Source organism: Epinephelus moara, chromosome 5 (assembly GCF_006386435.1).
Source record: "Epinephelus moara isolate mb chromosome 5, YSFRI_EMoa_1.0, whole genome shotgun sequence".
In the NCBI taxonomy this organism is placed as follows: domain Eukaryota; kingdom Metazoa; phylum Chordata; class Actinopteri; order Perciformes; family Serranidae; genus Epinephelus; species Epinephelus moara.
In genome coordinates, this window is record NC_065510.1 from 26293964 (window position 1) to 26318998 (window position 25035).

At 40.3% G+C, this 25035-nt stretch overlaps 1 protein-coding gene across 1 annotated transcript in view; it reads right to left on the minus strand.

Annotated features, from left to right (window-relative positions):
* The window catches only part of grin2ab (glutamate receptor, ionotropic, N-methyl D-aspartate 2A, b), a 125979-nt gene that overhangs the window by 88685 nt on the left and 12259 nt on the right, over positions 1-25035 (minus strand). Inside the window, exons 3-4 of the mRNA XM_050044961.1 lie at positions 7455-7679; positions 7162-7320 (exon numbers count right to left, since the gene is read on the minus strand). Coding sequence (XP_049900918.1) covers positions 7162-7320; positions 7455-7679 — 384 coding nt within the window. The remainder of the gene's footprint in view (positions 1-7161; positions 7321-7454; positions 7680-25035) is intronic.

Here is a 25035-nt window from a genome sequence, read left to right on the forward strand (position 1 = left end):
ATAATGTCGGTTCGGTTCATCCCTGGCTGGTAGATCAATGTTTCACTTTAAATCACATGCAATAAACAAAGCCCACTTATGCCTGTAGGTTATTATTTCTACGCTTATTCTTTCCTTTTATTCATTCATTGGTTTAATATATTCCTAACACAATTACTACATGTGGATGTGCATGTGTGTGAGTAAGTAATCTAAGGACATTTGCACACTGAGCTTGAGAGAAGATTGTTTTTCCCCAAGACTGCTCATGTTAAACATCTGTGAAAGCTGTTTATATGGGGGTCTGGGGTCTACTTCATGTGAACGGCAGTTTGATCTACAGCAGGCAGCGGATGAGTGGGAATTAATTTCAGCCCAGGAGATAAATGATCATGTAAGGTGCTAATGGTGAGGGTCTGTATTGGGAGGGGACTGCTAAAGTATCCCCCAGGCATGATGCTTCTTGTTACACGATGCAGATTCATTCCAGATATATTCACTCTTTTGTGCAGTATTACAAAAACACTGATGTTAGTGGAGTTGATACTGTGGAGAAATGATTAGACAGTTAAGAAGTGAATCCAGAAGCAAAATCTCGACTAGGGCAACACAAAAGCCAAGTCCAGTCCTGGTAATTGGAAACCCAACCACACACGACTAAACAACAAACGCCTGTGTTTGACCCCACTTGAAATGAAGACATTTATCCCCAACTGAAAAGCAGATAAAAAAATATTCTAGTTTCTGGGATAAACACATTAGCACTGAGCTCAGAAATCACACCGTGTGTAAACACAAGAAAATGTTGACAAATAAAACCTGTCCTTTTTAAAACCTGAGGAGTCGTTGCAGTAAGGTACTGGTCTCCACAATCTTGTTTATCACAGTTTTCAGGGATGCCTGCAATGCCTGCTCCTGTTTATGTGATCGAGTATGATGGCTGTGCGGCCAGCTACTGATAAAAATGACAACTGGAGAAAGCCTTTACATGAAATGTGACATAATCATGACAGTTAAGTTTGCATCTTGGCAGCTTAACGCTGCTTTAACACCAAGTATTTCACACTTGCACTGCCCACCTCCACGTATATCCATTATTTTAGAGCACTTGCCTGCCTGCTGAAGTTCTTTTTCTGTATTTTCTTGGCACCATCTTCTTCTTTCTTTTTTTCCCCTCTCCATCTAAAACATCATGAGGAGACTACTACTGTGCTGAGCCAGGATAACCAAGGTAACGCAGGATGAGCCGCTCATTTTTCACTTCTATACTATAGACTTGATTGCAACATTAAAGACGTGTGTGTGTGTGTGTGTGTGTGTGGAGACAGAGAGCGCGAGGCTCTGCCTGTTCAGGCTGCAGAAAGCACAATATTGTTTGTTAGCCCACAGTAATCAGGCTGAATTGTTACCAGCCCACTGGGATTTCTTTCGATCCAGATTACAACCACAGCACTGCAGCAGGTATGAAATCAACAGTCACACAGCCAAGAAGTACATGGAGGCAGATTCTCAGCTTATAGCAAAATACATCTGTTTTTTTTTTCTTTCTTTTTTTTATTCTAACTATTCACACCAATGCCATTTACATGGGTATCATATTCTGAAGTCACTGAGCGCTAACATAGCTGAGAGCAGAGCAGGGTCAGTGTGATGAGATCACCCTCACAGTGTGAGTGTCAAGCACATGTGTCAACCTCACTGAGAGTCCTCATCACCTCCGTAATGGCCTCCTTTGGCTCTGTCACCAGGCAAGACAGGAGCATGTTACAGCACAGCATCGTGACTGCTGCTGAAACAAGTCACTGATTAATCCATTAGTCAATCAACAAAAAACTAATTGCCACAATTTTGATAATCAATTATTCCCTTCACTCATTTATCATGAAAAAAGCCAAACATCTGCTGGTGCAGCTTCTCGTGTGTGGCTGATTCATCTGTTTCATATCATCACAAATTTATATATTTGGTTTTTGGAGTGCTGGCTGGACAAAAAAAATAATTTTAAAAAGGTTGCTTTTGGATCTAGAAAATGGTGTTAATATGTACCAGCTCTTTTTAACATCTAATAAACTGAGGAGGGTTCAAGCCTATCTTTACTCTCAATAGCTTGTTTGCAATCGTGACTATTATGATATTAAAATTCAGATGGAGGGCAGGAAGTGATAAATACATATACTGCATGAATTGGAAATAGAGGAACACGACTACATAAAATGGTTGGATGAACCTGCAGGCAGCAAGTATCATCAGAAAACTGAAACTCATGTTGGATGTGATCCATACAAAACAAGGCAAAGTGATTCCTCCCACAACTTGACCAATTTGCCCGCTGCTGTGGATATGATTGTCGTTACAAATTACCACATCCTCCAGACCTCCTAACATTACTGATGTTACATGGTGAGTCGATGACAGCGTACAGCAGTATAGAGGATTTTAACTATTTTGTGTGCGGTTGGGTCAACAACTGAAATGAGCATTACTGTCTTTTATATTTTAACTCTATACAACAATGCTCCGCTGAGCATGGTCCCACTCCGAAGTCGTCGAAATCCAACACTTGGGCAGTGACTTGCAACGTCAGAAACCAATGAAAAAGGCGTCCTTTAATGTTGGCATGATACAGTAACAGCAACCGGCTGCTTCAGGGGGAAACGCAGCAGGACAAAGATGAAAGTTAAGGCAGTGAAAGTCCAAGTGGGGCAGGCGGGAAGGAGTGGTGGATGGGTCCAACAAACACCAACTTTGACCCGAGAGAGCGGTGTTTGCGTCCCGTAAGATTCTAAAGCCAAACCCTGTTCGTTTTTTCCTAAACCTAACCACGTGTTTTTTTGCCTAAACCCAACCATGTGTGTTTGTTGTTGAAGAAAAAAAAAAAAAAAAAGTCAATTCGCGGTGTTGTACCAACATAGTGTGTTATTTTGAAAGAGACTGCATGTAAACGTTGAATTTCCTGTGGAAACGGAAGTGTAAAAGAAGTTGACATGGTGTCCCAGAACGTCAGCAACCAACACACCCAGGGTGCCTTGCACTTAGTACGTGGACGTGGAAAGTCCATGATTAAAACATCAATATGTGACGAGGTCGGAGTGAGAATGTGTTGCTCTGCTGTGGGGCTAATGTTACTAGGTAACAGTAGCTAACTTTAGTATCTACCATCCATCTACTGTGTCGACCGTTCCCAGAGATCTTGTAAAATGCCATAAAAAATGTAGGTCATGGCTAAAAACACAGAAGTTGTTACAGCCCATTATAATTGCCTCCAACCTGAGGCGCGTTTGACACAACGCTTTACAGTTTATGTTTGAAATAAGTTGACTCTGCTTCTCCAGACTGAACGACGGAGGTTTCGGATCAACATCTGCTGCTGTTTCTCAATGATATTAAAAATGTTTTTTTTTTAATTATTTTATTTTTTTTACTTTTCCTCTTAATATCCGTCAATATTTGGGACTTAAAGTGCTCCCCCCAATGTGACTGATTGAAACAGCCAGGCACAGGCATTTGTGCATGTGTTGGTCATCTTTGCCTCCAGCTGCATGTCCTCCATCTGGACAGTGCACCGATGTCGGACCTCAAATGCAAAGAAGCTATTGATTAAACCAAAAATAATCAGCAGATAATGAAAGCAATCCTTAGTTGCAGGAACTTAAAAAAACAACAACAAAAAGAATTATTCAAAGATGGACCCAGGGGAGGAAAATCATCAATATCCTCTCACATCTTTTCCACACACATCTGAACTATGTCCTTCTGGACGGGGCAGATACTGTAAATGAGAACTACAACAACCACACACATCAGAACTTCAGAAAAAACACCAATCTACCAACAATGCTTTTTCAAATGATTTGCTGACTCACTGAGCCTCCGAATCTGCCTGCCAGTGGGCTGCTTTTGCCCTTAATTTAAACCAGGCAGGAAGACTTTGATATTTACAGGACAGGCCTGCAGGAACAGTTGCAGGGGGGCTGGTTAGTTACGGGCTACACACACTCGCGCTCACACCTGGGAGCTGCCGAGAATGACCGCACTCTTGTACTTTTGGCCACTGAGCAGTTCAATTAGAGCAGCTGGGGGTTAAGTACCTCGTTTAATGGCACATCAACGGCAGCGATTGAAGGCGGGAAAAACACAATTTATTTATTTTCCCTATCATTATATTCTCGGTGGGAGATTTAAGTCAGTGACCTTCATGTTACAACCTCACTCCTACAACCTTCAAGCCAACTCTCACTGTCTCTCTTACCTTTCGCTGTCTCTTTTTCTTGTGTTTTCTCACACTCACACTGCCTCCCCCATCAACCACTACTTCAAAAGGCCGCTGTATTGCTGCAGTTATTGGTTCCTGTGTTTTGGCTGCTGTGCCCTGAGAGATTTAAAAGCTAAAGAACCAGTTGTGTTTTTATCAAAGCTCCTTCAGTCTGTCTGTCAGTTAGCGAGGTCTACAGAGTCAGTACCAGAGAGAGAATTCAACTAAGAAAGAGATGTACATCCCTAACTTTGCACTGAGCATCACACCAAAATAAAACAAAAATCCGATCTTAAAGGATAGCTTCTTTTTTTTCTTTTAAAAACTGGGAATCTATTTTTCTGGCATCCCACTGAGTGCAGTAGACTTGATGCGTGATTCTTTTTTTTGGCTTTGCATAGCCCAGTTTCAGACCAAGCAGAAAATGCATTATTACACATTTAAACAATGCTTGATCATCTGTTCTCAAAATGATGTACCAGAGAATGCTGCATGTTCTATGCAAAGACTTCGACTGACCTTATGAATACTGTACTTTTAAATGAGCACTAAGTAACCTTTTATAAGGCTAATTAACATAAAAATGTGCCGGGTGATACCAGCCATCAATCCAGTGCGTTGGCAGTGTTTCTCCTCTGTACTTAAACAAAAAAAATCATCTGACAGAGCAGCAGTGATAGCACAAACAAGCTTCCAAAGCCTCTAGTGTGTCATTTTCTAATCTACAACACGCTGACTAAAACATCTTCAGACAATTTATGTGTGATAAAAGTTAACCATGTCCATTCTCAGTTCAACAAAACCTCAAGATAGCCATTAGACATCCACTGGAAACAGCTTAAAGGTCCAGTGTGAAGGATTAAGGGGAGTACATTGGCAGAAATGGAATATTAAGTATGTTTTTTGTTTTGTTTTTTTGCGTGTGTATAATCACTTGAACATTAAGAATCAACGTGTTTTTGTTAGGGCTGGGTCAGTTCTCAGTAATACCAATTCGGTTCGGTACTCCGTCTTGGACCGGGGATTTTTTTTTTTTTGAGACCGACCGGACCACATACTCGGGCGGAACGTACGCGGAGCGGACTCCGCGGAGGTCCGCCCGGTAAAAGAGGNGGACCACATACTCGAGCGGAACGTACGCGGGGGGACTCCGCGGAGGTCCGCCCGGTAAAAGAGGACGCCCGCAAGCCCTGTGCGCGCAAAGCACAACCGTGCGGACTCCGCTCCGCGCACCAGTGTTACACAAAAGACTGGTCGGCATGTATTTATCACATTGCGGGGATTTTTCACGGACATTTTTACAGGAAACTACAACATGGAAGTGCGCTCGACTATGGAAGCCCGAATGACTGTGGACATTCCGACATTCCTGAGTCCACTCCGCTTATAGTACGCCCGAGTCTGTGAGCACCTGTGTCTGCCTCTTCGCCAAGCGCACAGCGAGCAGGAGAGAGAGGGGGGTGGGGGTGGGGTGGGGACTGGGCAAGGGGGTGCGAGTGCGCCTGCGCTGAGGCCTCTACTGTAGCCTGGGGAGTCGATAATGGCGGACAATTTAGTCTCGAAGAAATCAAAGAATGCGTTACTATGGCAACACTTTGGCTTTGAGCCAGACGAAGGAGGCAACCCTTGTTTGCACTGATTGAGTAAGCTGCAAAATTTATTTGTAAGGAATAAAAGAAACAAAGTATTGCTGTCACTCTGTTGTTATATGGTCGTTTTTTATTATAAATGAGTCAATTGCGCCCCCAAGTGGCGAAAATCTGGTATTACCGACTTGATGTGGTTTTTCACAAAAAACGGACCGTTTTTTTTTTCTTCTCATACGACCCAACCCTAGTTTTCATTACCTTAGAATGATCCATTTACATCTACATAAAGAGCGAGTCCTCATCCATGGAGTCCGCCATGTTGCACCGCCATGTTTCTACAGTAGCCCAGAACAGACAAACCACACACTGGCTCTAGACAGGGTCATTCACGTTTTCGCATCTACCACTGTAGTAAGCAGCCCCTTGACAACGAGCTGAACAGCATCGGAAAAACAAAGATTTTTAGGGTGAAACTGTTTATTCAGTGTATTTACCAGTTTAAATCACAAGGTCCATTCGTTTCAGAGACAAAAAGACCTTCGTCGATAATTCAGCTCACCGTAAAGACCTCCTGAAAATCTTGAACTTAAGATATCAGAGAAAAAAGGTGAGCACACATCAGCAGACGCTGGGCTAGCGGCCCATCTGTGATGACACAAACATTGATTGGCAACATAAAACTGCTTTATTCAGTGTTTTTACCGGTTTTAATCAGCTTGTTCGCTTGTTTTGGAGAACATGAGACTTCTGCAGATAATTACGACCAGCTAAATATCTCCTGTGAACAGTAAAGACCGAAGGAATCCGAACCGAGAGTGCAAGCAGGGCACATGGGAGAAGTTTTAGTGCGTTGCAATCTGCAAACCTCATATCTAGATGCCACTAAATCCCACACACTGCTCCTTTAAAATGACTCACAGGAAGCAAAATGTAACATTTATCAAAAGCTGGGGTTTCATATTCCCACCAGCTGAAGATAAGCATGAAATCTCTCCAATGGGCAGTTCATTTTATAGTGACTTACTGGTAATGGAAATAAGTATCTGGAGGAACTGGTTGGTGTCTGTAAATTATAGAGTATGATTTTGACCTGCTCTCTATGAAAAGTGTCATGAGGTAACTTTTGTTGCGTTGTGAATTTTTAAATGAAATTAACTTGATATGAGCAAATTGCTTACATGCCAGCACATCTGAAAAAAAGTGTAGTTTGAAAAGCATTGTCTGTCAACATTTTAAAGGTGACTGAGATGAGGGATTGCAACTTCCTAATCTCCAAAACAAAAACACTGTGTATCCAGAGAAAAAGCAGGAGTGTGTTTTGTTTGTGTCACAGTCACTCACCTTGTCAGCCATAATCATAGAGGAGCCTCCGTGGACTCCCAGGACTGGAAGTTGCGTCTGAACGGAGAGGAAGTCAAGGATCTGGGCAATGGCCTCCTGATCGGTGCCATCGGCAAACACAAGGCCATGGAGACGAGTGCGAGACAGAAGCTCACACACCTTGGGACACAGTGAAATAAACTCAGGTGTCAAACAGACACAGACAGGCAGTGTGTGTGTGTGTGTGTGTGTGTGTGTTATAAACTGCATGTGTACAGTATGTGTGTAACACTGATGTAATATCGATTTCTCACCTGTGTAATCACAGACTTAGGGTCTGTCTGGTTGACCCTCAGTATCACCACAGAGACGTCAAGGGCATCATCAGGGCGCCGAGGTGGGCGGAGCTCCTGATCAGAAATGTGGCGCGTCTGGCCCATGATCACACCCACACTGAGACCTGGAGGCTTCTGGGACGCCACAGGCACCATCATCTGGGAGAGTAGGAGCAACATCCAGCCCACTACACCCATCATACCCTGAAAACATAAACACAAAATATTAACCCAAAGAACCGCCTTGCGAAGAAACGGTGACAGTTTGCGTCACAAAACCAGACGATTACAATTCTGGATTTATTTACAAAGCTCACCCACTAAGTACATATACAGCACCGCCTGTCAGCAGCCTGTCACAGGTGAGGTGAGACATACTGTATGTTGGGTGGCTGTGCTCAGGACGTTGATTAATCACAGAGGTGGCAGTTCAGTCCCCAGTTTCTCCTGTACACATGCCATGTTGTTACCATGTTGTCAGGTGGTTATATGTTCACAAACTGTCAAGGCAAAAAATACTGATACGTCCTTATTTTATGAGCTGCTTAAATCTTATCAAAAAAGGTTAATCCCAGATAACCAGCCTTCAAGGTGTTTACAAAATAACAGTCTATTCTCAGGACTTCCTAATCCCACAAGGTGTGTTTACACAGAGGGGTTGATAACATATCGCCTATCAGTACATGCATAATGATAGGAAAACATCATTGTATCAAGCTATAAGAAAATAAACAAGATGGAACTTTGTTTGTTGCAAAAACTGAAACTCCTAATGTTTTTATTTATCTAAAACCATGTTATTTTCTATTTTGTGTCCTCCTGCATATAACATCTTCAGATTTTCTGTGTGTCCTACAAGACAAGCAAGAACTCCCACTTTTTGCTATCTTTGTGTGTTTGAAAGAAGTTGAGTCACACCTTGTGAAAGAGTTCAAAATCGACTTCACCATGTTGTGGACAGAATTTATTTCGGATCATCGGTGTATAAGAGTCTTGTGTATTCTGAGCATGTCTTCAAAAACGCAGTAAGCGCTGTAAACCGGCCCGCAGGGTTTCTCAAAGAGCGGCTTGTATTTATCTTTGATAAAAACAGTGTGACTCAGATATGTGACCTGAATCTAATTATTAGTGCAAGTCTCAAGTGCAAAACCAAAGATTATATGATAGGCACAAACTGGAGCTGGGGGTTTACTGTCCTCTTTCTGTCCTCCACTATTCAAAAATCATTTAATTTAGTTTCAGAGTGGGCAGCCATTAGGAGAGCAGGGTTAAAACCTAACTTTATTTTTGCTAAAGTGCTAATCGGGCTTCGTGAGACGCCCTAAATCTCTCTTCCACTGTCTGCCTTTATTTGAACATAATCTAAGCCTGTAGGCCATGTTCAAAGTAAAGTGCCAGCTATTAATGGATAAAATAATCCTGAAATAAATGTAATCTGATTTACCCCAGTCATGGGGGTATGAGGGGAAACATTCCAAATCGCTAAAGGCACCCGAGTGTCTGCATCAATCAATAACATTTGTCGAGTTGAAAAATAACATTTCTTTCAACTCTATATCCTAACCAAATTCCAGGCTAATACAGAGGAGTTTAAGCTCCTGTTCCTACTTCAGCTTACTCTGTGTTACCTTTTCCTGTAATGTGAGCAGATCTAAGAGAAGCAGATGAGTAGAGGAAATGCAGTGTGAAATGCCTTGGGCTGAATGAGAGCTAATGAAACCATGATGCGAATGCTACGTTGCATCTCAGCCAATTTCTTACACCACCACAGTCCAGCAGAGCTGAAAAACACCCCAGGAGGAAACATCACGTCCACAAAATTAACCCACTGTCTCTGTATCTCTTCATCCGGCCCTCTCCTTGTTTTTTAACTTTGCATCTATGTATGGTAATCATCTTTATCTTAATGTATTTCATTTTTTTCAGTCTCTCTCTAATTCTGCCAATCTGTCTTTCCGGCTGGCTTAGTGTGTGTATCTGATCTATGTCATCTCACACCCGGTCTAATCAGGCCAGTTAGTCAAGTCAGTACTTTCCCAGCTTGCTCTCTCTGCCCTGGTGCCCACAGACTAGCCTGCAGCTCCAGCAGCACTTAGCATACGCCGCTAAATCACACACCGCTACACTCCTGTCCCAGGAAATTAGTGTCAGCTCCAACCAATGGGACAAGATTACACTAACTTTCCCTGGAGTTAGCATCAGAGCTAACATTACTAGGAGCTGGAGTGTGCTGCACACAGTTTCCATAATGGTCAACATAGCTGGAAAACTTTGGGTCAGTGAGTGTTCTCGCTGTCTTGCAGGATTTGCATTTGTGCTTAAAATCATATCCGCTGACTCCTGTGATAAGCTTCCAAAAGAGATGTCATGAGGGGTAACTGTTTCTCTCTGTGTTAGCATTTATGCTAATATTTCCACAAAACTGAAAATACAAGGTCTTAATAATGTAACACTATTCAGTGGCATAATTCTCTAGTATTCTGCCGAGGGTGTTAACTCTTCACAAACGTCCCATAATGGTGGAAGAGTATCCGATAGCTGATTTACTGCAATAAAATGTGCATAGCTTTTGTTTGTGCTCATCTAGACATGTTTCCTAAATTGTACAAATATGCCTCTGAGCAACAAATTAGTCTTGTCCAAGAATGTTTTTATTTTCATGGCTAAAGTTAAATCTAGATTTGTGAAAATGATGCCACTGTCAAAGCTAGAAACAACACACCCTGTGCTCAAATGGGAGCTGGCGTTAAGAGGCCCTCAAGCTGCTTCAGTGACAATGAATCAGAGGACGTCTTTGTGCACTGTGTAACACAACCCAGGGTGATTTTCCTCGGATCTAAGCACATTTTTTGGTTCAACAATGTTAGCCCTAACTCCTATTAAATAAAGCTCGTGTGGGTGTAATTGCTTAAATCTATCAGTCCACAATATCATTCTTTCATTCATCGCCAATGAAGCAGCTCTGTATAGTGTCTCTAGATGACAAAACAAATTAGGCTCGCGGTTACGTGGGCCTTGTTTCCCCAAAATATCTTAAAGCGATACTCCACCCAAAATCTGTCTTTTGAATAGCAAGCATTCAATCTTGGTAGGCTTGAAATGGGCCTGTGAGCATTTCCTCATGAACAGCAAAAGGAATTCAATCAGTTTCAACAGATTTTATTGCTAACCTTTTTTTGTGTGTGTGGAGTCAGACATCGTGTTGATCAACAAACAACAGAAAGATGTAGCAATCAACAGCAACATCAGGAAGAAGGAACCCGAGAAGCTTGAAAAATACCAAGAGCTGACAGAGGAGCTAGAGAAGATGTGGGGAATAAAGGCAACAGTGGTGCTATTGGTAATCGGAGCACTCAGGGCTGTGACCCCCAAACTGGGAGAATGGCTCCAGCAGAATCCAGGTACAACATCTGAGGTCTCTGTTCAGAAGAGTGCCATCCTAGGAGCTAAGATACTGCACAGAACCCTCAAACTCCCAGGCTTCTGGTAGAGGACCCGAGCTTAAGGAAGACACACCACCATCACCACCTGAAACTTCTTGAACTTTTACAGTACAACCAACTTTTCCACTGTCCATTTGTATGTTAAACACATTCCTGTCATTCTTGGGGGTTTTTGTTTTGTTTTTGGGCCGAGATGAGGCTACATTCGCAAATCTATTTAGGTGGAGTATTGCTTTAAGGTTACAATTGTTACATGCATCATAAAAAGCCTCTTATCTTTGTGAGGCCTTTCCAAAAAGTATCTCAGTTTTTGCTGACCCCATGTGACAATCCAATATTACTGTGTCTGGTACTGTTATCTCATAAACATTTTATCTCATTTGTTTTTCTGTTTTATTTTCATTCTTCTAATTAGTTATTGGCTATTTCTCAAATATCGATGTCTATATAAATTTGACAAGTATTCAGTGCAAGGAGAGCTGAACATTGAATTTTATAATTAGATCTTTAGATGCTGGTGGAGTCATAATAATAATAAAAAACAACAACATCAAAACAAAAGGGCTGGACAGCAATAAATGCAATTGGAGTGGTGGGCTAATGGAGAGTGATGAATGAAAATGTATTTTTCTATCAAATATATCAAGTCAGTAAAAAAAGTCAGGTCATCAATCTCCTTCATCATCCTATGATCACATTGTGGAACCACTGGCTCCACAATGACGCTGTCATTGTACCTAAATCTAGTTATTTCGTAATTAACATTTGCTTTACAGCGGGTTTCTTGAGAAAGAGAAAAAGTGAAACTTCACATTAACATTTAACCTACAGCGTATGCTTATTGCATTATATGAGATAACAGTTGGCTGTAAGCTCTCTGCAGTCTCAAGGTTGAATAATACGGTACATCATAATTTCTTTTGTGTGCTGTGACACAGCCACTGAGGTAGCACATGAAAGCAGCTGCCACCTTAAAATGATGTCTCGCCACCCCATTTTCTATAAAGTTTCTTCTTAGTGTTTGAAAAGCATTTTTTTTCTTCATCAAATGTGTTTTTTTTTTCAATTTGGTTTGTTAATCCCCATAATACCCAGTTCCAAACTCTGAGTGTCAGGGCCAGATTTATGTACATATTTGTGCTCGCAATCTACATGAAATTAGCGTCTGATTTACTAAAGCAGCAGCTAATTATCAGTAACTAGGACTGTCTTTTAGGTGCGCTCTGCATATAAACGAGATCTCCAAAGACGCAGTTCAGTGGTGAAATGGGGATACGATGGGGTAATAAATCATAAAAGAAATCAAGCCCCAAAAATTAAATAAAAATGTAATGATGCTGAGTTCCCATTAAATGAAATGTTAAAGTTTCCAAGCCATTTACTAAGTCCCTGATTAAACTCTAACTAAATAAGTTTGGCATCTATTACGATAAAATTGTCGTAAGGTTTGTAAAACCAATGCAGCAGAAGTCATTAAACATATAAAATGTCTTTAAAAATACATGCCACTGCAACTACATGTCAAGTGTGCAATCACCGTAATGCATTAGCTCCGAGGATGTCAAGTTCAAGTTCAGGTTGAATGACCACAAAGCCACAACTCTCCACCTTCTTTATATTTTTGTAAGAAAACTGTGCAATATTGTGCTTCTTTATTATTACTGCACTACTTTTCTTTCTAAGAAGCTGTCACTCTCATTTCTAAATAATTCACTGTAGCTCTCCTACACATGTTTCTGCTGTCATGGTGATTTCTGCAGAATGCAGGATTATTAATTTTCATCTCCCCCACCACAACCTTCCTTTAATATACCATTTCAAATCTGCACCTGCTTTGCAGAAGCAAAGATTTTTCCTTGTAAAACTGACCCTTGAATACTGTGCTAGCCTTAATAAATGTACCAGAATGTGCAGTCAACCACTTTTATCAGATCTCCCTCTGTTATGTGTGCATTCCTCCTTTAAATGCTAAACGCATTTGCATGAAGAAGAGAGGCACACTTCACTGATCGCACGCAAGCTATGTCTCAGATGACAGGCAAACTGCGCTTCCAGGCCGGTGCACCTGTTTGATAAATAACATGCACATCAAATGAATTTGATGTTGTCAAGTGCTATCAGTTTTCTATTCGCTAAAAAATAACATGACAACATAGGCGAAGTTAGCAGTGCTGTCCCAAACAGCTAACAGCCAGTTCGTAATGCATGATCTGCGAGGGATACATTGTATCAAAGGGGAATAAATGAATACTAGATATAGTATTTTCCTATTCATGAAATGTTTTAATTATTATTTGCATTGTTAGAAGAAAATTGCACTGTTTGTTTTTCAGATAGATCAAAAGATTAGCCATAACTAAGCCAGAGTTTAGGGTCGAAAGAACGCTGAGAAAAAGGGGAACTGCAGCAGCAAGGTATGCGCTCCCTGCTCGTAGTGAGGACTTCATGTCTCTTTTTTGAGGAGAGCATTTCATTTTGGTGTTCGTTGGGAACAATACATGGTGTGCAAGTTAAAAGAAGAGTGGGCCACCCACCTTTATTGTTTCTTAGTTTTATTTGGCTGTAATAGTACTGTGAGAAGCTAGCCAAACTTGTTACATTACCGGGCAGTCTGTGCTGAGTTGTGTCTCAGTTGGGTAAAAAAATTAAAACACCATGCAGATGGTGTTGTGACGTCTTCGAGCACATATTGGGAAATGTTTTAAAAGGTGTGGAATCCTTGGAAAAAAACACTTTGCTTGCTTTCTGTCTTTTTTCTTTCTTTCTCTCGTTATTTCTTTTTCTTTCTCTCTCTCCTTCTGTCTCTTTCTTTCTTTCTTTCTTTCTTAAGTTGGCAGTGGTTTTCCAAATTCAGTTTGATTGGCAGCAAGTTTCTTGAATTATTTCATCAAAGTTTATTCACATCTTTTGTACTAATTGAAAAATATAATGCAGTGCCATGAGCGTCACTGATAGGAGCAGAGTTGCACACACTTAGTAATGTCTTGGGCATGCAATAGAGGTGGCTACCTGCAGTAAGCATGTCAAGTGTGGAGTTTGGAGTTCTGTACAGGTAAACCATTTCCCTTCATCAAGGTAAGGGGGCGGAATACAGTGTTTGCAGTATGCAAACGCAAAAGTATGCTTGTTTGTGTGTTTAAGGTTTATGATGTGTACATAAACCTTGAACAATGTTTTTGAAATGTAAGGTTTTAGAGAGGGAGGTTTTGGAGACAAAGTAAATATTGAGGGAAGGTACAGACACACACGTGTGCACATACACACTCCACACTATATCTACATATAATAATAAATGTCCCCGATACTGACAGCTCAACACTCATCCAGCTGTCATGTAACATCAAATCACTTTTAACTGATAAAAAATGATATTAAAAAGTCACTAGAAATTATAGCTGCTGCGCAGCGATGGGTCGGGTCCGGGCATTTTTAGGCAATTCTGAGCAACAAGCAGAAGAATTGGAAGACATTTAGGAATTTAGCAACACAATCTGCCTTTTTCATCAGCTGAGGCTTGAACTCACAACCTCTGAGACTAAGAATCAATTTCTATTTCACTGAGCTAATTACTCAGTGACAACTCGTGTAGCTTCACAAATTGACTAAGCCAGACGTGCAGGTTTAGCAGCCGTCCATGCATGGAAAAGCAGATTTCAAACCACTGTAAAAAATTCAGTTATCGAAACAAAAATCTGAAAATACACATATTGCATCTAGACAGCATGGAGATGTTGGTAATTTATTTTACCAATGATTGATTTGCTTCATAAGTGAAAAACTGATGTTTAACTAGTTGAGCTATGTGCAAAGTGAGAAGCCTGAGATGGTTTCACACTGAAGTATTGACACTGGATCTTTGTGCAAAGTTTGGTTTATTGTCAAGCATGAGAAGGCAGATTTTCTAGCAGAAAAAAGACTTGCTGCACAGTGATAAGCTGGAGCACAAGAAGATGTTTACATTACAATGTGGATTATGCACTAGTTGAGGCTCGAATCCGCAACCTCTGGAACCTAAGACGGTCATCTACTGCTCTGAGCTAATTGGCAAGTAGCAACTCAACAGTGGCTTCACAAATTGAGTAAGCCATTCACTGTTGTGTAGGAAAGCAGCCATCTGTGCATGGAAAGGCAGATTTGAAACCACTGTAAAAAATTCAGTTATTAAGACAAAAATCTGAAAATACACATATTGCATCTAGACAGCATGGAGATGTTGGTAATTTGTTTGTAACAATGATTGATTTGCTCCATAAGTGAAAAACTGATGTTTAAAATTGCCATTTTTACATTGACTCCAATTGTTCACATTAGAGCAAAATTCAAAATGCTGTCAAAAATTCAGTTTTTGAGATAAAATTCTGAAATTTGCCACACATCATCTACCATGACTCTAGAATTTTGTCATTTTTTTCATGAACATTGAAGATTTATTTAGCAAGAATTTGCATGTATATGTTTACAGTACCGTTTACAGTCAAACATTTTGATGCACTGTAGGCTCAATTTTTGATAAATCAAAAATCTGAGAAACATAGTTTTTGTAGGACAGTCTGAAGATGCTCTGTAGCAAGTTTGGTGTCAATTGAGCAAAAATTGTGGGAGGAGATAGGTTTAAGAAGTTTTACAGTTTTTGAAAAAAACAGAGTGATGAACTTCATAATTTTTAATAGGTTTAAATGTACAAAAGTTTCTTCAGTATTGGGGCTACAGTTTGATGAAAGTTGTGAAGTTGTAGCACGTATGGTTGATTTGTTATGAATTTTCAAAGTTTTGAACTTTAGACGCTTGCTGTAGCGCCACCATCAGGACTATTGGCTTGAGTTTACAGCTGAGGATATCTGGCATGAGACTGGACCTTTGTGCAAAGTTTGGTGAGTTTTCACCCATGGGAAGTATGATTTCATCGGAGGAAGAAGAAGAAGAAGAAGAAGAAGAAGAAGAAGAAGAAGAAGACCTAGGATTACAATAGTGTCCTGGCAGCTTAGCTGCCCGGACCCTAATAATACACTTGCAGATGACATATTCTCGCTACAGAAGCGAGCAGTTAAGCTCTGAGGTTGGGATTATCAGCATCAGTTAAAATGATCTTGTGACAATATGTATCAGGTGATCAATACATCTACCTCAGTGTCACTATTTGTATATTTCATGTAGACACATTTCTTGTAAGACTACAGCTGCAGTCACTGTAACAAAGCACTTCTGAGAAATATTTTATAGTCGTAGTGGTTTGAAAATATCCGTTGATTTTGAGGGTGTTTTTTTTTCCAGACTTAATCACATTTTGGTCGATACAAGTTTTAGTGTTCATTTAAAATCTTCAGTAACCAATTATTCTTTTAAACTGAAGGAACTGACCATGATGATACAACTCTAAGCTGGGTGGCGTCTTATCTGTCAGGGACGAACCAGCAGTACCACCCTGAGCCTATGATCATCACTTGTTGAGTGTCACAAGGCATAATCCTGGGCCCCCTGTATATTCATTTTTGCTTTATTCAGTATTAAGTACATGAAATCTGCCTGCTCAAGGACTTTGTTCTTACATGCAGATGATTCAGCTACCCAGGAGCTGATGTTAATAGAATTAGGGTCTAGATGTAGTTCAAATCTATCTTGTTTGGATAATAGGTCAGGTTCAAGAATGAGTTTGCCATAAAAGCACCTATTAGTGATTCAGAAAGGTTTGACTTGTGCTCAATGATGGCTGTTTCTGCCAGTTTGAGACACAATTGACCAATGAGAGCTTTGTAGGCAGGATTAAAAAATTGGGCTGTAATCCTCCTACATAGCTGGCTACTTAGCTACATTGGAAAAAATAACAACAGAAAATGTGGTGATAGTGTGGTTGAAATTGATGCAGCTCTACAAGTTGTTGTAAGTCAATTTACAGAAATAACAACCTTTGCATTTATATTTTTGTTTGTCAACTGAAAAGGACGTCAACAGGACATTGCCACCAGTGCTGGGCAAATTACTTAAAAACTAAATCAATTACTTAACATGACTGAATGAATATAATGATATTGCTTTACTAGTTACTCAGCACCACATCTTTGTATTTAACATGTGTAGGAATAGAAAATAAGATATTGTTGTTTAACAGGCAGACAGCCTAACAGTTTGGAGGGAGTTATTGATCAATCATTATTTTAACTATGCTATTAATCCATGTATCCATGCACCCTCTCAAAAACCTTAAAACATAAACCTTAAGCAAGACAAGACAAGACAAGCTGGTTAGAGGCTAAGAGCTTGGAATAATGTTGGCAGGTGTCAGTTCTTAGCGCTTTGCAGGCTTCCAGTGGAGGACTGAACATGTAATATTCAATTAAATATAGGATTTTACATAGACGTGCTCCCAGCTACTTTAACAATTATTTCAGGAAGGTATGCAAAGACTATTACTCCCTAATAGAATTTTGATACTGTGATTTTTCTGTTTTACTTTTATACTTGAACTGTGACAAACATAAAGATGTCTTTCATGCGATTTCTTTCAAGGGTGTCCATGGTACTTTTTACCATGTCTGCTTCCTGAAACAATACATTGTTAACATTTTCCTAATTCTTGAGTCTCTTTTCTTAATGTTGGGCATTAAATGTCTGTCTCTATCTTAATGACGGTTGGTGAACTGTGTTAGCACCAGGGACAACGACAGAAATAAGTCTTCATAAGGACTTCATTGTTCTTTCCCTGTCTGATATGCATTTTATAAATGTTTGAGAAAGGTTGTCAATAAACCAAACCAAATACCACAAACATTTGATATTGAATCAAATGACTCCCTGCACTTTTGCGGACATATTTTTCAATATTATACCAGAACAAGCTACAATTTTCATGTTTAATTTGAAGGCACAACAACAGTACACTTAGATATGGAAATTTTAGCGACTGAGAAACAAACACAACATCGTCCATAATTATTCACGATCTTAACACTAATGCCCTTTTACCTCTACTATATTTACTAAATAAAATAAGAAATTGGTTTCAATTCAAAGCAATTTCAGTGCATCCGCTCTGAGTAATCTTAATACAGGTGCACTTTCACATCATAAACTTAAATATGCTTTTTCTGACCTGGGTACACCAGGGTTTGTATTTTCCAGAGATTGCTCTGCACTTACTAACGCGCAGTGTGCATCATTATCCACCCACCCAGACACTGAATTGCAAAACACAAATGTTTGTTGTCTTTATTTGACAGCAGAATATGGTGGAAAGGTCTTGTTTGAAATATCACATTTTTATTTGTTTAACATTGATGTAAGTTCCAAGTGCCTTCCTGCTTGTCCTCGATAAAAACCGCCTTCCTGCTAGACAGTCTTTTAACAGCCCAACAGCCTTTTTCCACATCAAAATTTCAGCAATGTGGAGAAATGTGTGTACATGTGTTTGGGGGACACACTTTTGGCCAGTGCTATTTTTTTATTTTATTTTTTGCATGTTTGTGGTACGTGTGGAACCAGGGGAACAGAAAATGTCCGCAAGAGTTCCGTCATTCATATTTCATTGGTAATAAATATGAATAAAGAAGGACAATGCCAAACACTAGAAAGGACACACTCCCTCAATCATCCGGGGACGGCATTGTGTGACTTTGTAACCGTGTTTGTGTGCATGTCTATATCTGGGTGTCTATGTGTTTGACTTTGAGGGTATTTATGTTTTTGTGCAGCAGGATGTGAAGCAAGAGAAATACACAACCCCTGCGGAGGGAACTAAAAGGCAAAAGGTGAGGGTGGGGCAAGAAAAGGGAAGAAAGGGCATGAAAATAAAGTTATTATGAAGCTGTGCCAAGGTGGGGAAGTGTATAGTCATTCAGGCAGGCTAGTTCTGACCTTGGCGAGATGGAGAGAGGCCATATTATGAGGTAGTTTGATAAGCTCCATTAGATCTTACATTAGAATAGCACTTAACTGTATTCAGAATGTGAAGGAGGATTAAAAGGTGTGAATATTTGCATGTATAATAATGATATAACCTAACAAATGTTTTAGCCAAGGACCTTGCATTAATAGGTGCAGTGGCAAGGTAAATGAATGAAACTAACCAGATAGCAGGTCCAAGAATTATTTTAACAAGTTTGAAGGATTTGTTGTAAACATGTCAAACCACTGCTATAAACATGTATTAATTCAAAAGGGGTAGTTGACCCCACACTGTATAAGCACCAGGGTTACAAGAACACAGCACAGTGTGATGAGCTAAGACTTGGCTGTCCTTATGAATATACAATGTGATTTTTCTCGCTCTCAATTATTGAAAGGACCTGAAACATTAAAATGACACACGACGGTTGTAGACAATCATTGGTAAGCCTTGTTAGACAGTCTCATGTAATGATGGAATAAATCCTCTGTTCAATATTTAACCAAAAAAACTGAATCTGTACTTATTTTAATGCATGACAAGTGCACCGCTCTCTTGAACAATCTATTATTGATGAACGTGAAGACATTTATTAATTCACCAAATTTCTCTGAAGACCACATATTGCTGTAATAAGTTAAGGAAATAAAAGAACTGATATGACGCCTCTCAAGCCCGACACATGTAGAATGACAAACAGCTAATTGTGAGTGAATGAAATAATGGGCATCTGAGCTGGTCCTGTTCTTACCTAATGCCAGACATGGAAGACTTGGGACTAACACGACTACAGTACTTAGCTGCTTTAAAAATACCTTTCCATGACAAAACACCGTCCATGTAGCATGTTCTTTTCCCTTTCATGTTTTTTCTGCTCAAGCCCCCTTCAGACATGCACAATATCACGTAAATGGGCTGCCAGTTTTACATGTCACTTTCATGTTTGAAAAAGCTCCAGAATCCCTTTTAGTCACGACAGCGATCCTAAGTTGGACCTTGTAACAAAAGCTACAGCAGCAGAAGATTCAGTACTCATCTTGTTCGAAGTTTTTTTCTCACTTAATTATCATCTCTTATGCACAAAGAAAACTGAAGCAATTTAATAAACTGCAAAGGATGGTGAATGAGCCAATTTCAGGATTTTAAGAGGATATTATTCTCATGCTATTTTAGTCTGTATGATACATTTTTGCTCCTATTTTCCTAATAGGTACTTTATCATGGTATATGATATTGATAAATATCATAACATAGTTTAGTTATGTCAAAATATTAGACTAATCTACTGAGTTAAATAGCTGACAAATACTTCAACACATTAATGGGAAAATCATGTAAAAATCTAATATTGCCATAAAGCAGTTCTGCTCATTGAGCTTTATCACTGGTCACGCTTGCCTGATAAAACTAGAGATATTATAGAGTTATATAACATGGGATAAACATTATGGCGACATCTCAGTAGACCGTAGACAAATTTGTATCATCTAGGATATATATCTTCACATCACCCACTCATACCTCATGGAGAGGGGTAAAAGAGGGTAAAAAAATTTGACTCCTACAATCAGAGTAATCATCAGACCTGTCTTCTTCACTATATTTTCACCTGTCAATAGGCAGCAGGACACATATGTCTAATAAACAGTGAAGCTGATTTGAAAACATAATTGGGAATTTACTACTGATAAGTGGGGGCAAGCATCCCTCGTGCTCACAGTGGTCATTAATTAAGATTTCAACACCAAAGTACGTTTTAAAATCCATCGCTGATGAAGCCTGTGAGAGACCCGAACATTACTGTCTCATCATTGTTCTCTAGCAGTGACAACACATTGTGGTCCTGTCATGTTTAAATAAAGTGTAAAGCGGACCTACTGTATGTTTTAATCCAAAAATACCCATTACTTTAACACAGAGATGAAGCCAGCAGTTTAAAAGATTCAATGTCTGAAATATTATGCTATAAAATAATTGATGTTCCTGGTCAAAGCATACATATGATGGCAGCTTTTCAAACGCATCTAACATGGGATCTATCTTTCATCATACATCTGTGGGCACCAGTGTCTGGTCAACATATGTTTTTTGATGTGTTGCTTATTGCCATTAAAAACTGCACTTGGCAGGTGGAGACACAGGCTTCAAATGTTCCCACATTACCAGATGCCCCGTCTGGCTGAGACAGCACCTGACGCCAGCGTGGAATGGAGCATAATACCTGGAGTAATATATTTTGGATGATTTGCGGATGCTTTGGGAATATTTTTGGCCTCTGCATCTTGCTGCCTGGCAGAGTTCTCAACGAGATCATGTAGAAAAAAACAATATAAACTGACTAGACGGTGACACTAAATCATGGAGTGAATGAGGTCCTATTAATGTGGAAATCTGGTAAAAATGACCACATGTTGAAGATTTCCCAGCAGATAGTCGTATCATTTTATGTGATGATGCCACTTGAGTACATATATAATATAATATACCTCGCCTGCTTCGCTGTCAATATGTTTTTAATATACCAAATAATCAGAAGCACATTTTCAACTGCAATGTAATTTGTTGTTTTCGGGTTTGTCATACCTCACTTTAATTGATTATCATGTTGTACTTTATGGGCGTTTATTGGAATGCAAATGTTGTGCTTTACATTAGAAAACCCGCTGCACATATTGCAGGTTTCTGTTTTTTGTTTACATATTTATCAAATCTGTGTGTGTCTCTCCAAGGTAAGCCGCATATCCTCCGAAAATTGGTGCACTTGGGTGGGAGTGAAAAAAATCTGCTTAAGCACCACTGTGCACCACTTAAATCAGTGCTTGGGCTTTCAAAAATGTAATTACTATCTTACAGATTTAGTGCTTGATCTACAATGACATAATTGAAGTAATAATAATTTTTAAAAAGCACTTTTCAAAATCACAGGTATACTTTGCTTCCCAAACGAATAAATAACACTCACACAAAAATCAACAGCAGAATCAATAAAGGTAGAGTCAGTGCTCCAGGAAGTCTCCTAGGTGCTGTGTTTGTACAAATTGGAGACAAGAGAGGGACCTTTGACTGAGGCAATAACGCAGAGTTACAGCGGTCTAAGTGAGAGGAGATAAAAGCAAGGATCACTTTTACCAAATCAATAATATATAAAACAGCTTAAATTTGAAAACATTCCTTTCTTTGGAAGAAACAACTCTGAAACAACCTTTCCAAAAATGGGGATGCCCATGTACATCTACCTGTTGGTGTGCTCCTGGATATTCATCTGTGTAGGTGGAAAAATATTTGAATTTACCTCATCAAAACATTTTATTTTAAACCACATTTGCATTAAACACAAACATAATTCTCCTATAGAGGCATGACTGTGATTGGGAGTGACAGGCTGACAACATGCTATGACACGGACATAAAGGAGCCACAGATGTATGGCAGCAATCCTTAGCTTGCTAGCCACAGTGTCTACAAGCATGAACACACGTATTGTCAAACCTTGGCTGGCTAAACAGGCCAGCAAAGAAAGGCAACACATTTACATGGTTGACCTGGCTGGGTTTGTAGCTAGCTAATTGGCCATTTCAAGGGCTGACAAAGGGATCAGTAAGTCCCCATGTGCACCTGGTATTGACATCTGTATCTGGATATGCAACACATTCTCACTCTGATCCCATCACATATTGACGTTTGGTTTCCATGTCCACATACGACGTGCAACGTACCCTGGGTGCTTTGGTTGTTGACGTTCTGGGACACCGTGTGAAGTTCTGCCTGCTACATGCATTGTTTTGCATTGACACTTAGTTTTCACAAGAAACCTAACATTTACATACAGTCTCTTTCAAAATAGACTCACTACATCGGTACAACACTGCAAATTGACGTTTTATTTTTCCTTCAACAACAAAATCACATGGCTGGATTTAGGAAACAAAAACACGTGATTAGGTTTAGGAAAGAAAGAACAGGGTTTGGCTTTAGAATCTTATGGGACGCAAACACTGCTCTCTTGGGTGAAAGTAGGTGTTTGTTGAACCCACCCATCTCTCTCTGACTTTTGCCGCCTTAACTTTCGTCCTTGTCCCGCTACGTTTCCCCATGACAATGCTGGGCACAGTTAAACTATAACGGCAACCGGCCGCGTATCATGCCGACGTTAAAGGCCACCTTTTTAATTGGTTGCAAAGTGTAAATGCACGTAGAATGTGTAGTCGGACTAAGGACTGCCTCTTGAAAGTTGATGAGTCCAGTCAACTGTCTTACTTAACTGTCAAACGTATTGTTTTTCATTCTGTTTTTTTTTTTAAGATATTTTTGGGGGCATTTTAGCCTTTAATCAATAGGACAGAGGAGCATGAAAGGGAGAGACAGAGAGGTGACATGCAGCAAAGCCTTGTACATGGGGCGCCTGCTCTATCCAAGCCACCAACGCCCCTCGTTCTGTTTTTATATTCTAGCAGAGAGAGTGTGCTTGCCAAACAAAAGATGTCCCATGACAACAATATGTGCCGGTGAGTAACTGATAGACCAGACTGACCCATACAGGCTATTACAAAATATCAAGGCCACAGCCCTTTCTAGGGCGTTAGAAAATCTAAGATCCAATGATGTCAAAGCAGTTCAATGTGTGTCTGCATTATAAATTTGACAACTCTGTGTGCATTTTTTTCATGTGAACAAATGTTTGTTTTATGATCTTGGCTGAACCTGAGCATTTGTAAAACCTTAATAAGTTAGGTTCACTGTCATGCCCCCCTAGGTTTTCTCCATCTAAGTGGATCAATGCTCCAACAGAATTGTTCGTCACTGCTTTACTACACATCTATACAAATTTGAACAAATCACCAGGTTTAATTGGACTAAGTGTTGTCTGTAAATAACCAACATGTTAATAACCAACTGTCTAATCTTGGCTAGTCTGAGATTTAGTTGGAAATGACTGACTGATGCTGCTATACTGTATGACTTTACTGCAGCTGCCTCCCACTCAAGCCAACGTTAGCTATCCATCAGCAGTAAATAGGCCCGTTTCCACTGAAGAAGTTCCTGGTACTATTTGGGGGGCAGGAACTACTACAGGAACGTCCTCTCGCTCTGCCCTCTCAACCGCCGTGTCTCCACTGAGAGAGCGGAGTAGGAGGAAGGTTCCTGTAAAGTTACTGGGCTCTGTATGTGACGTAATTGTTGCGCGACCATTTTGACCGGGGGGGGGCGTAGGGACGCCGTTAGCCGCTAGCGGTGTCTGTACTCTGGTCATGGTCCGTGAAAAAATTTTTTTTTCCAGCGGATGTCTTAGTTGCAACATGATTGAGCTAACCGGAGTAGTTTCATGTCGTATCCGACAACGGGAGGCTTTTAACAGATGACGTGATGTTAGCTTTGCTGCTGCTGTTAGCTGTCCCTGTCAGCTGATGCTTTCTAGACATCGTGATTTCCCAAAACTGAATAAATACCACACATAGCAACACAAAACTGCTTTGCTAGCTCAATCATGTTGTAACTAAGATATCCGCTGGAAAAATATTTTTTTCACGGACCGTTTATTGAGTTATTACAGACACCGCTAACAGCTAACGGTTAGCCTAGCTAAACTACGATAACCATGTTGTTATTTACAAAACGTCACATCCCGCCTTGAGTATATCCAGTCAGCACCAAATAATCCCCAAGCCCCAGCCAGGAGATTCTCGGGTCCGCTCTGAGTACCTACTCCGAGGCAGGGACTTGTTTAGCCCCTGTAACTGAGTACCTACTCCGAGGCAGGGACTTGTTTAGCCCCTGTAAAAGTTCCGGAACTCTGTCCTTCCGGGGTGGTTCCTGTGGTGGAGACACGCACCAACGGCCCCGGCCCCATAAAATTACCCCGAAGTTCCTGCGGTGGAAACGGGCCTAATGTCATGAGCATCATTTAGCGATTTACCACACTGACATATTCACATAGCTTATGTGCCTCACAACTCAGTGTGAGAGCTTTGGTTTACCCGCTACACAACAACTTACCAGCATTTTTGTGTTTCTCTCATTTTTTTCCGCAAAAGGGGGTGTGGCCTTGGCAATGACAAAGTGCCGGACATGATGAATGAAGCTGAAATCTGAAGAAGCTTTCAGATTGGACACATTGTGCCCTGCATGCACCGCTGGGTTTAGTGCAGATCTGACCAGATGTTTAGGGAGGTCGTGGAGGAGTGACTGTCAATACTGTTTATACTGTATATATCCTTCCTTTTTCATATCCTCAGTATTA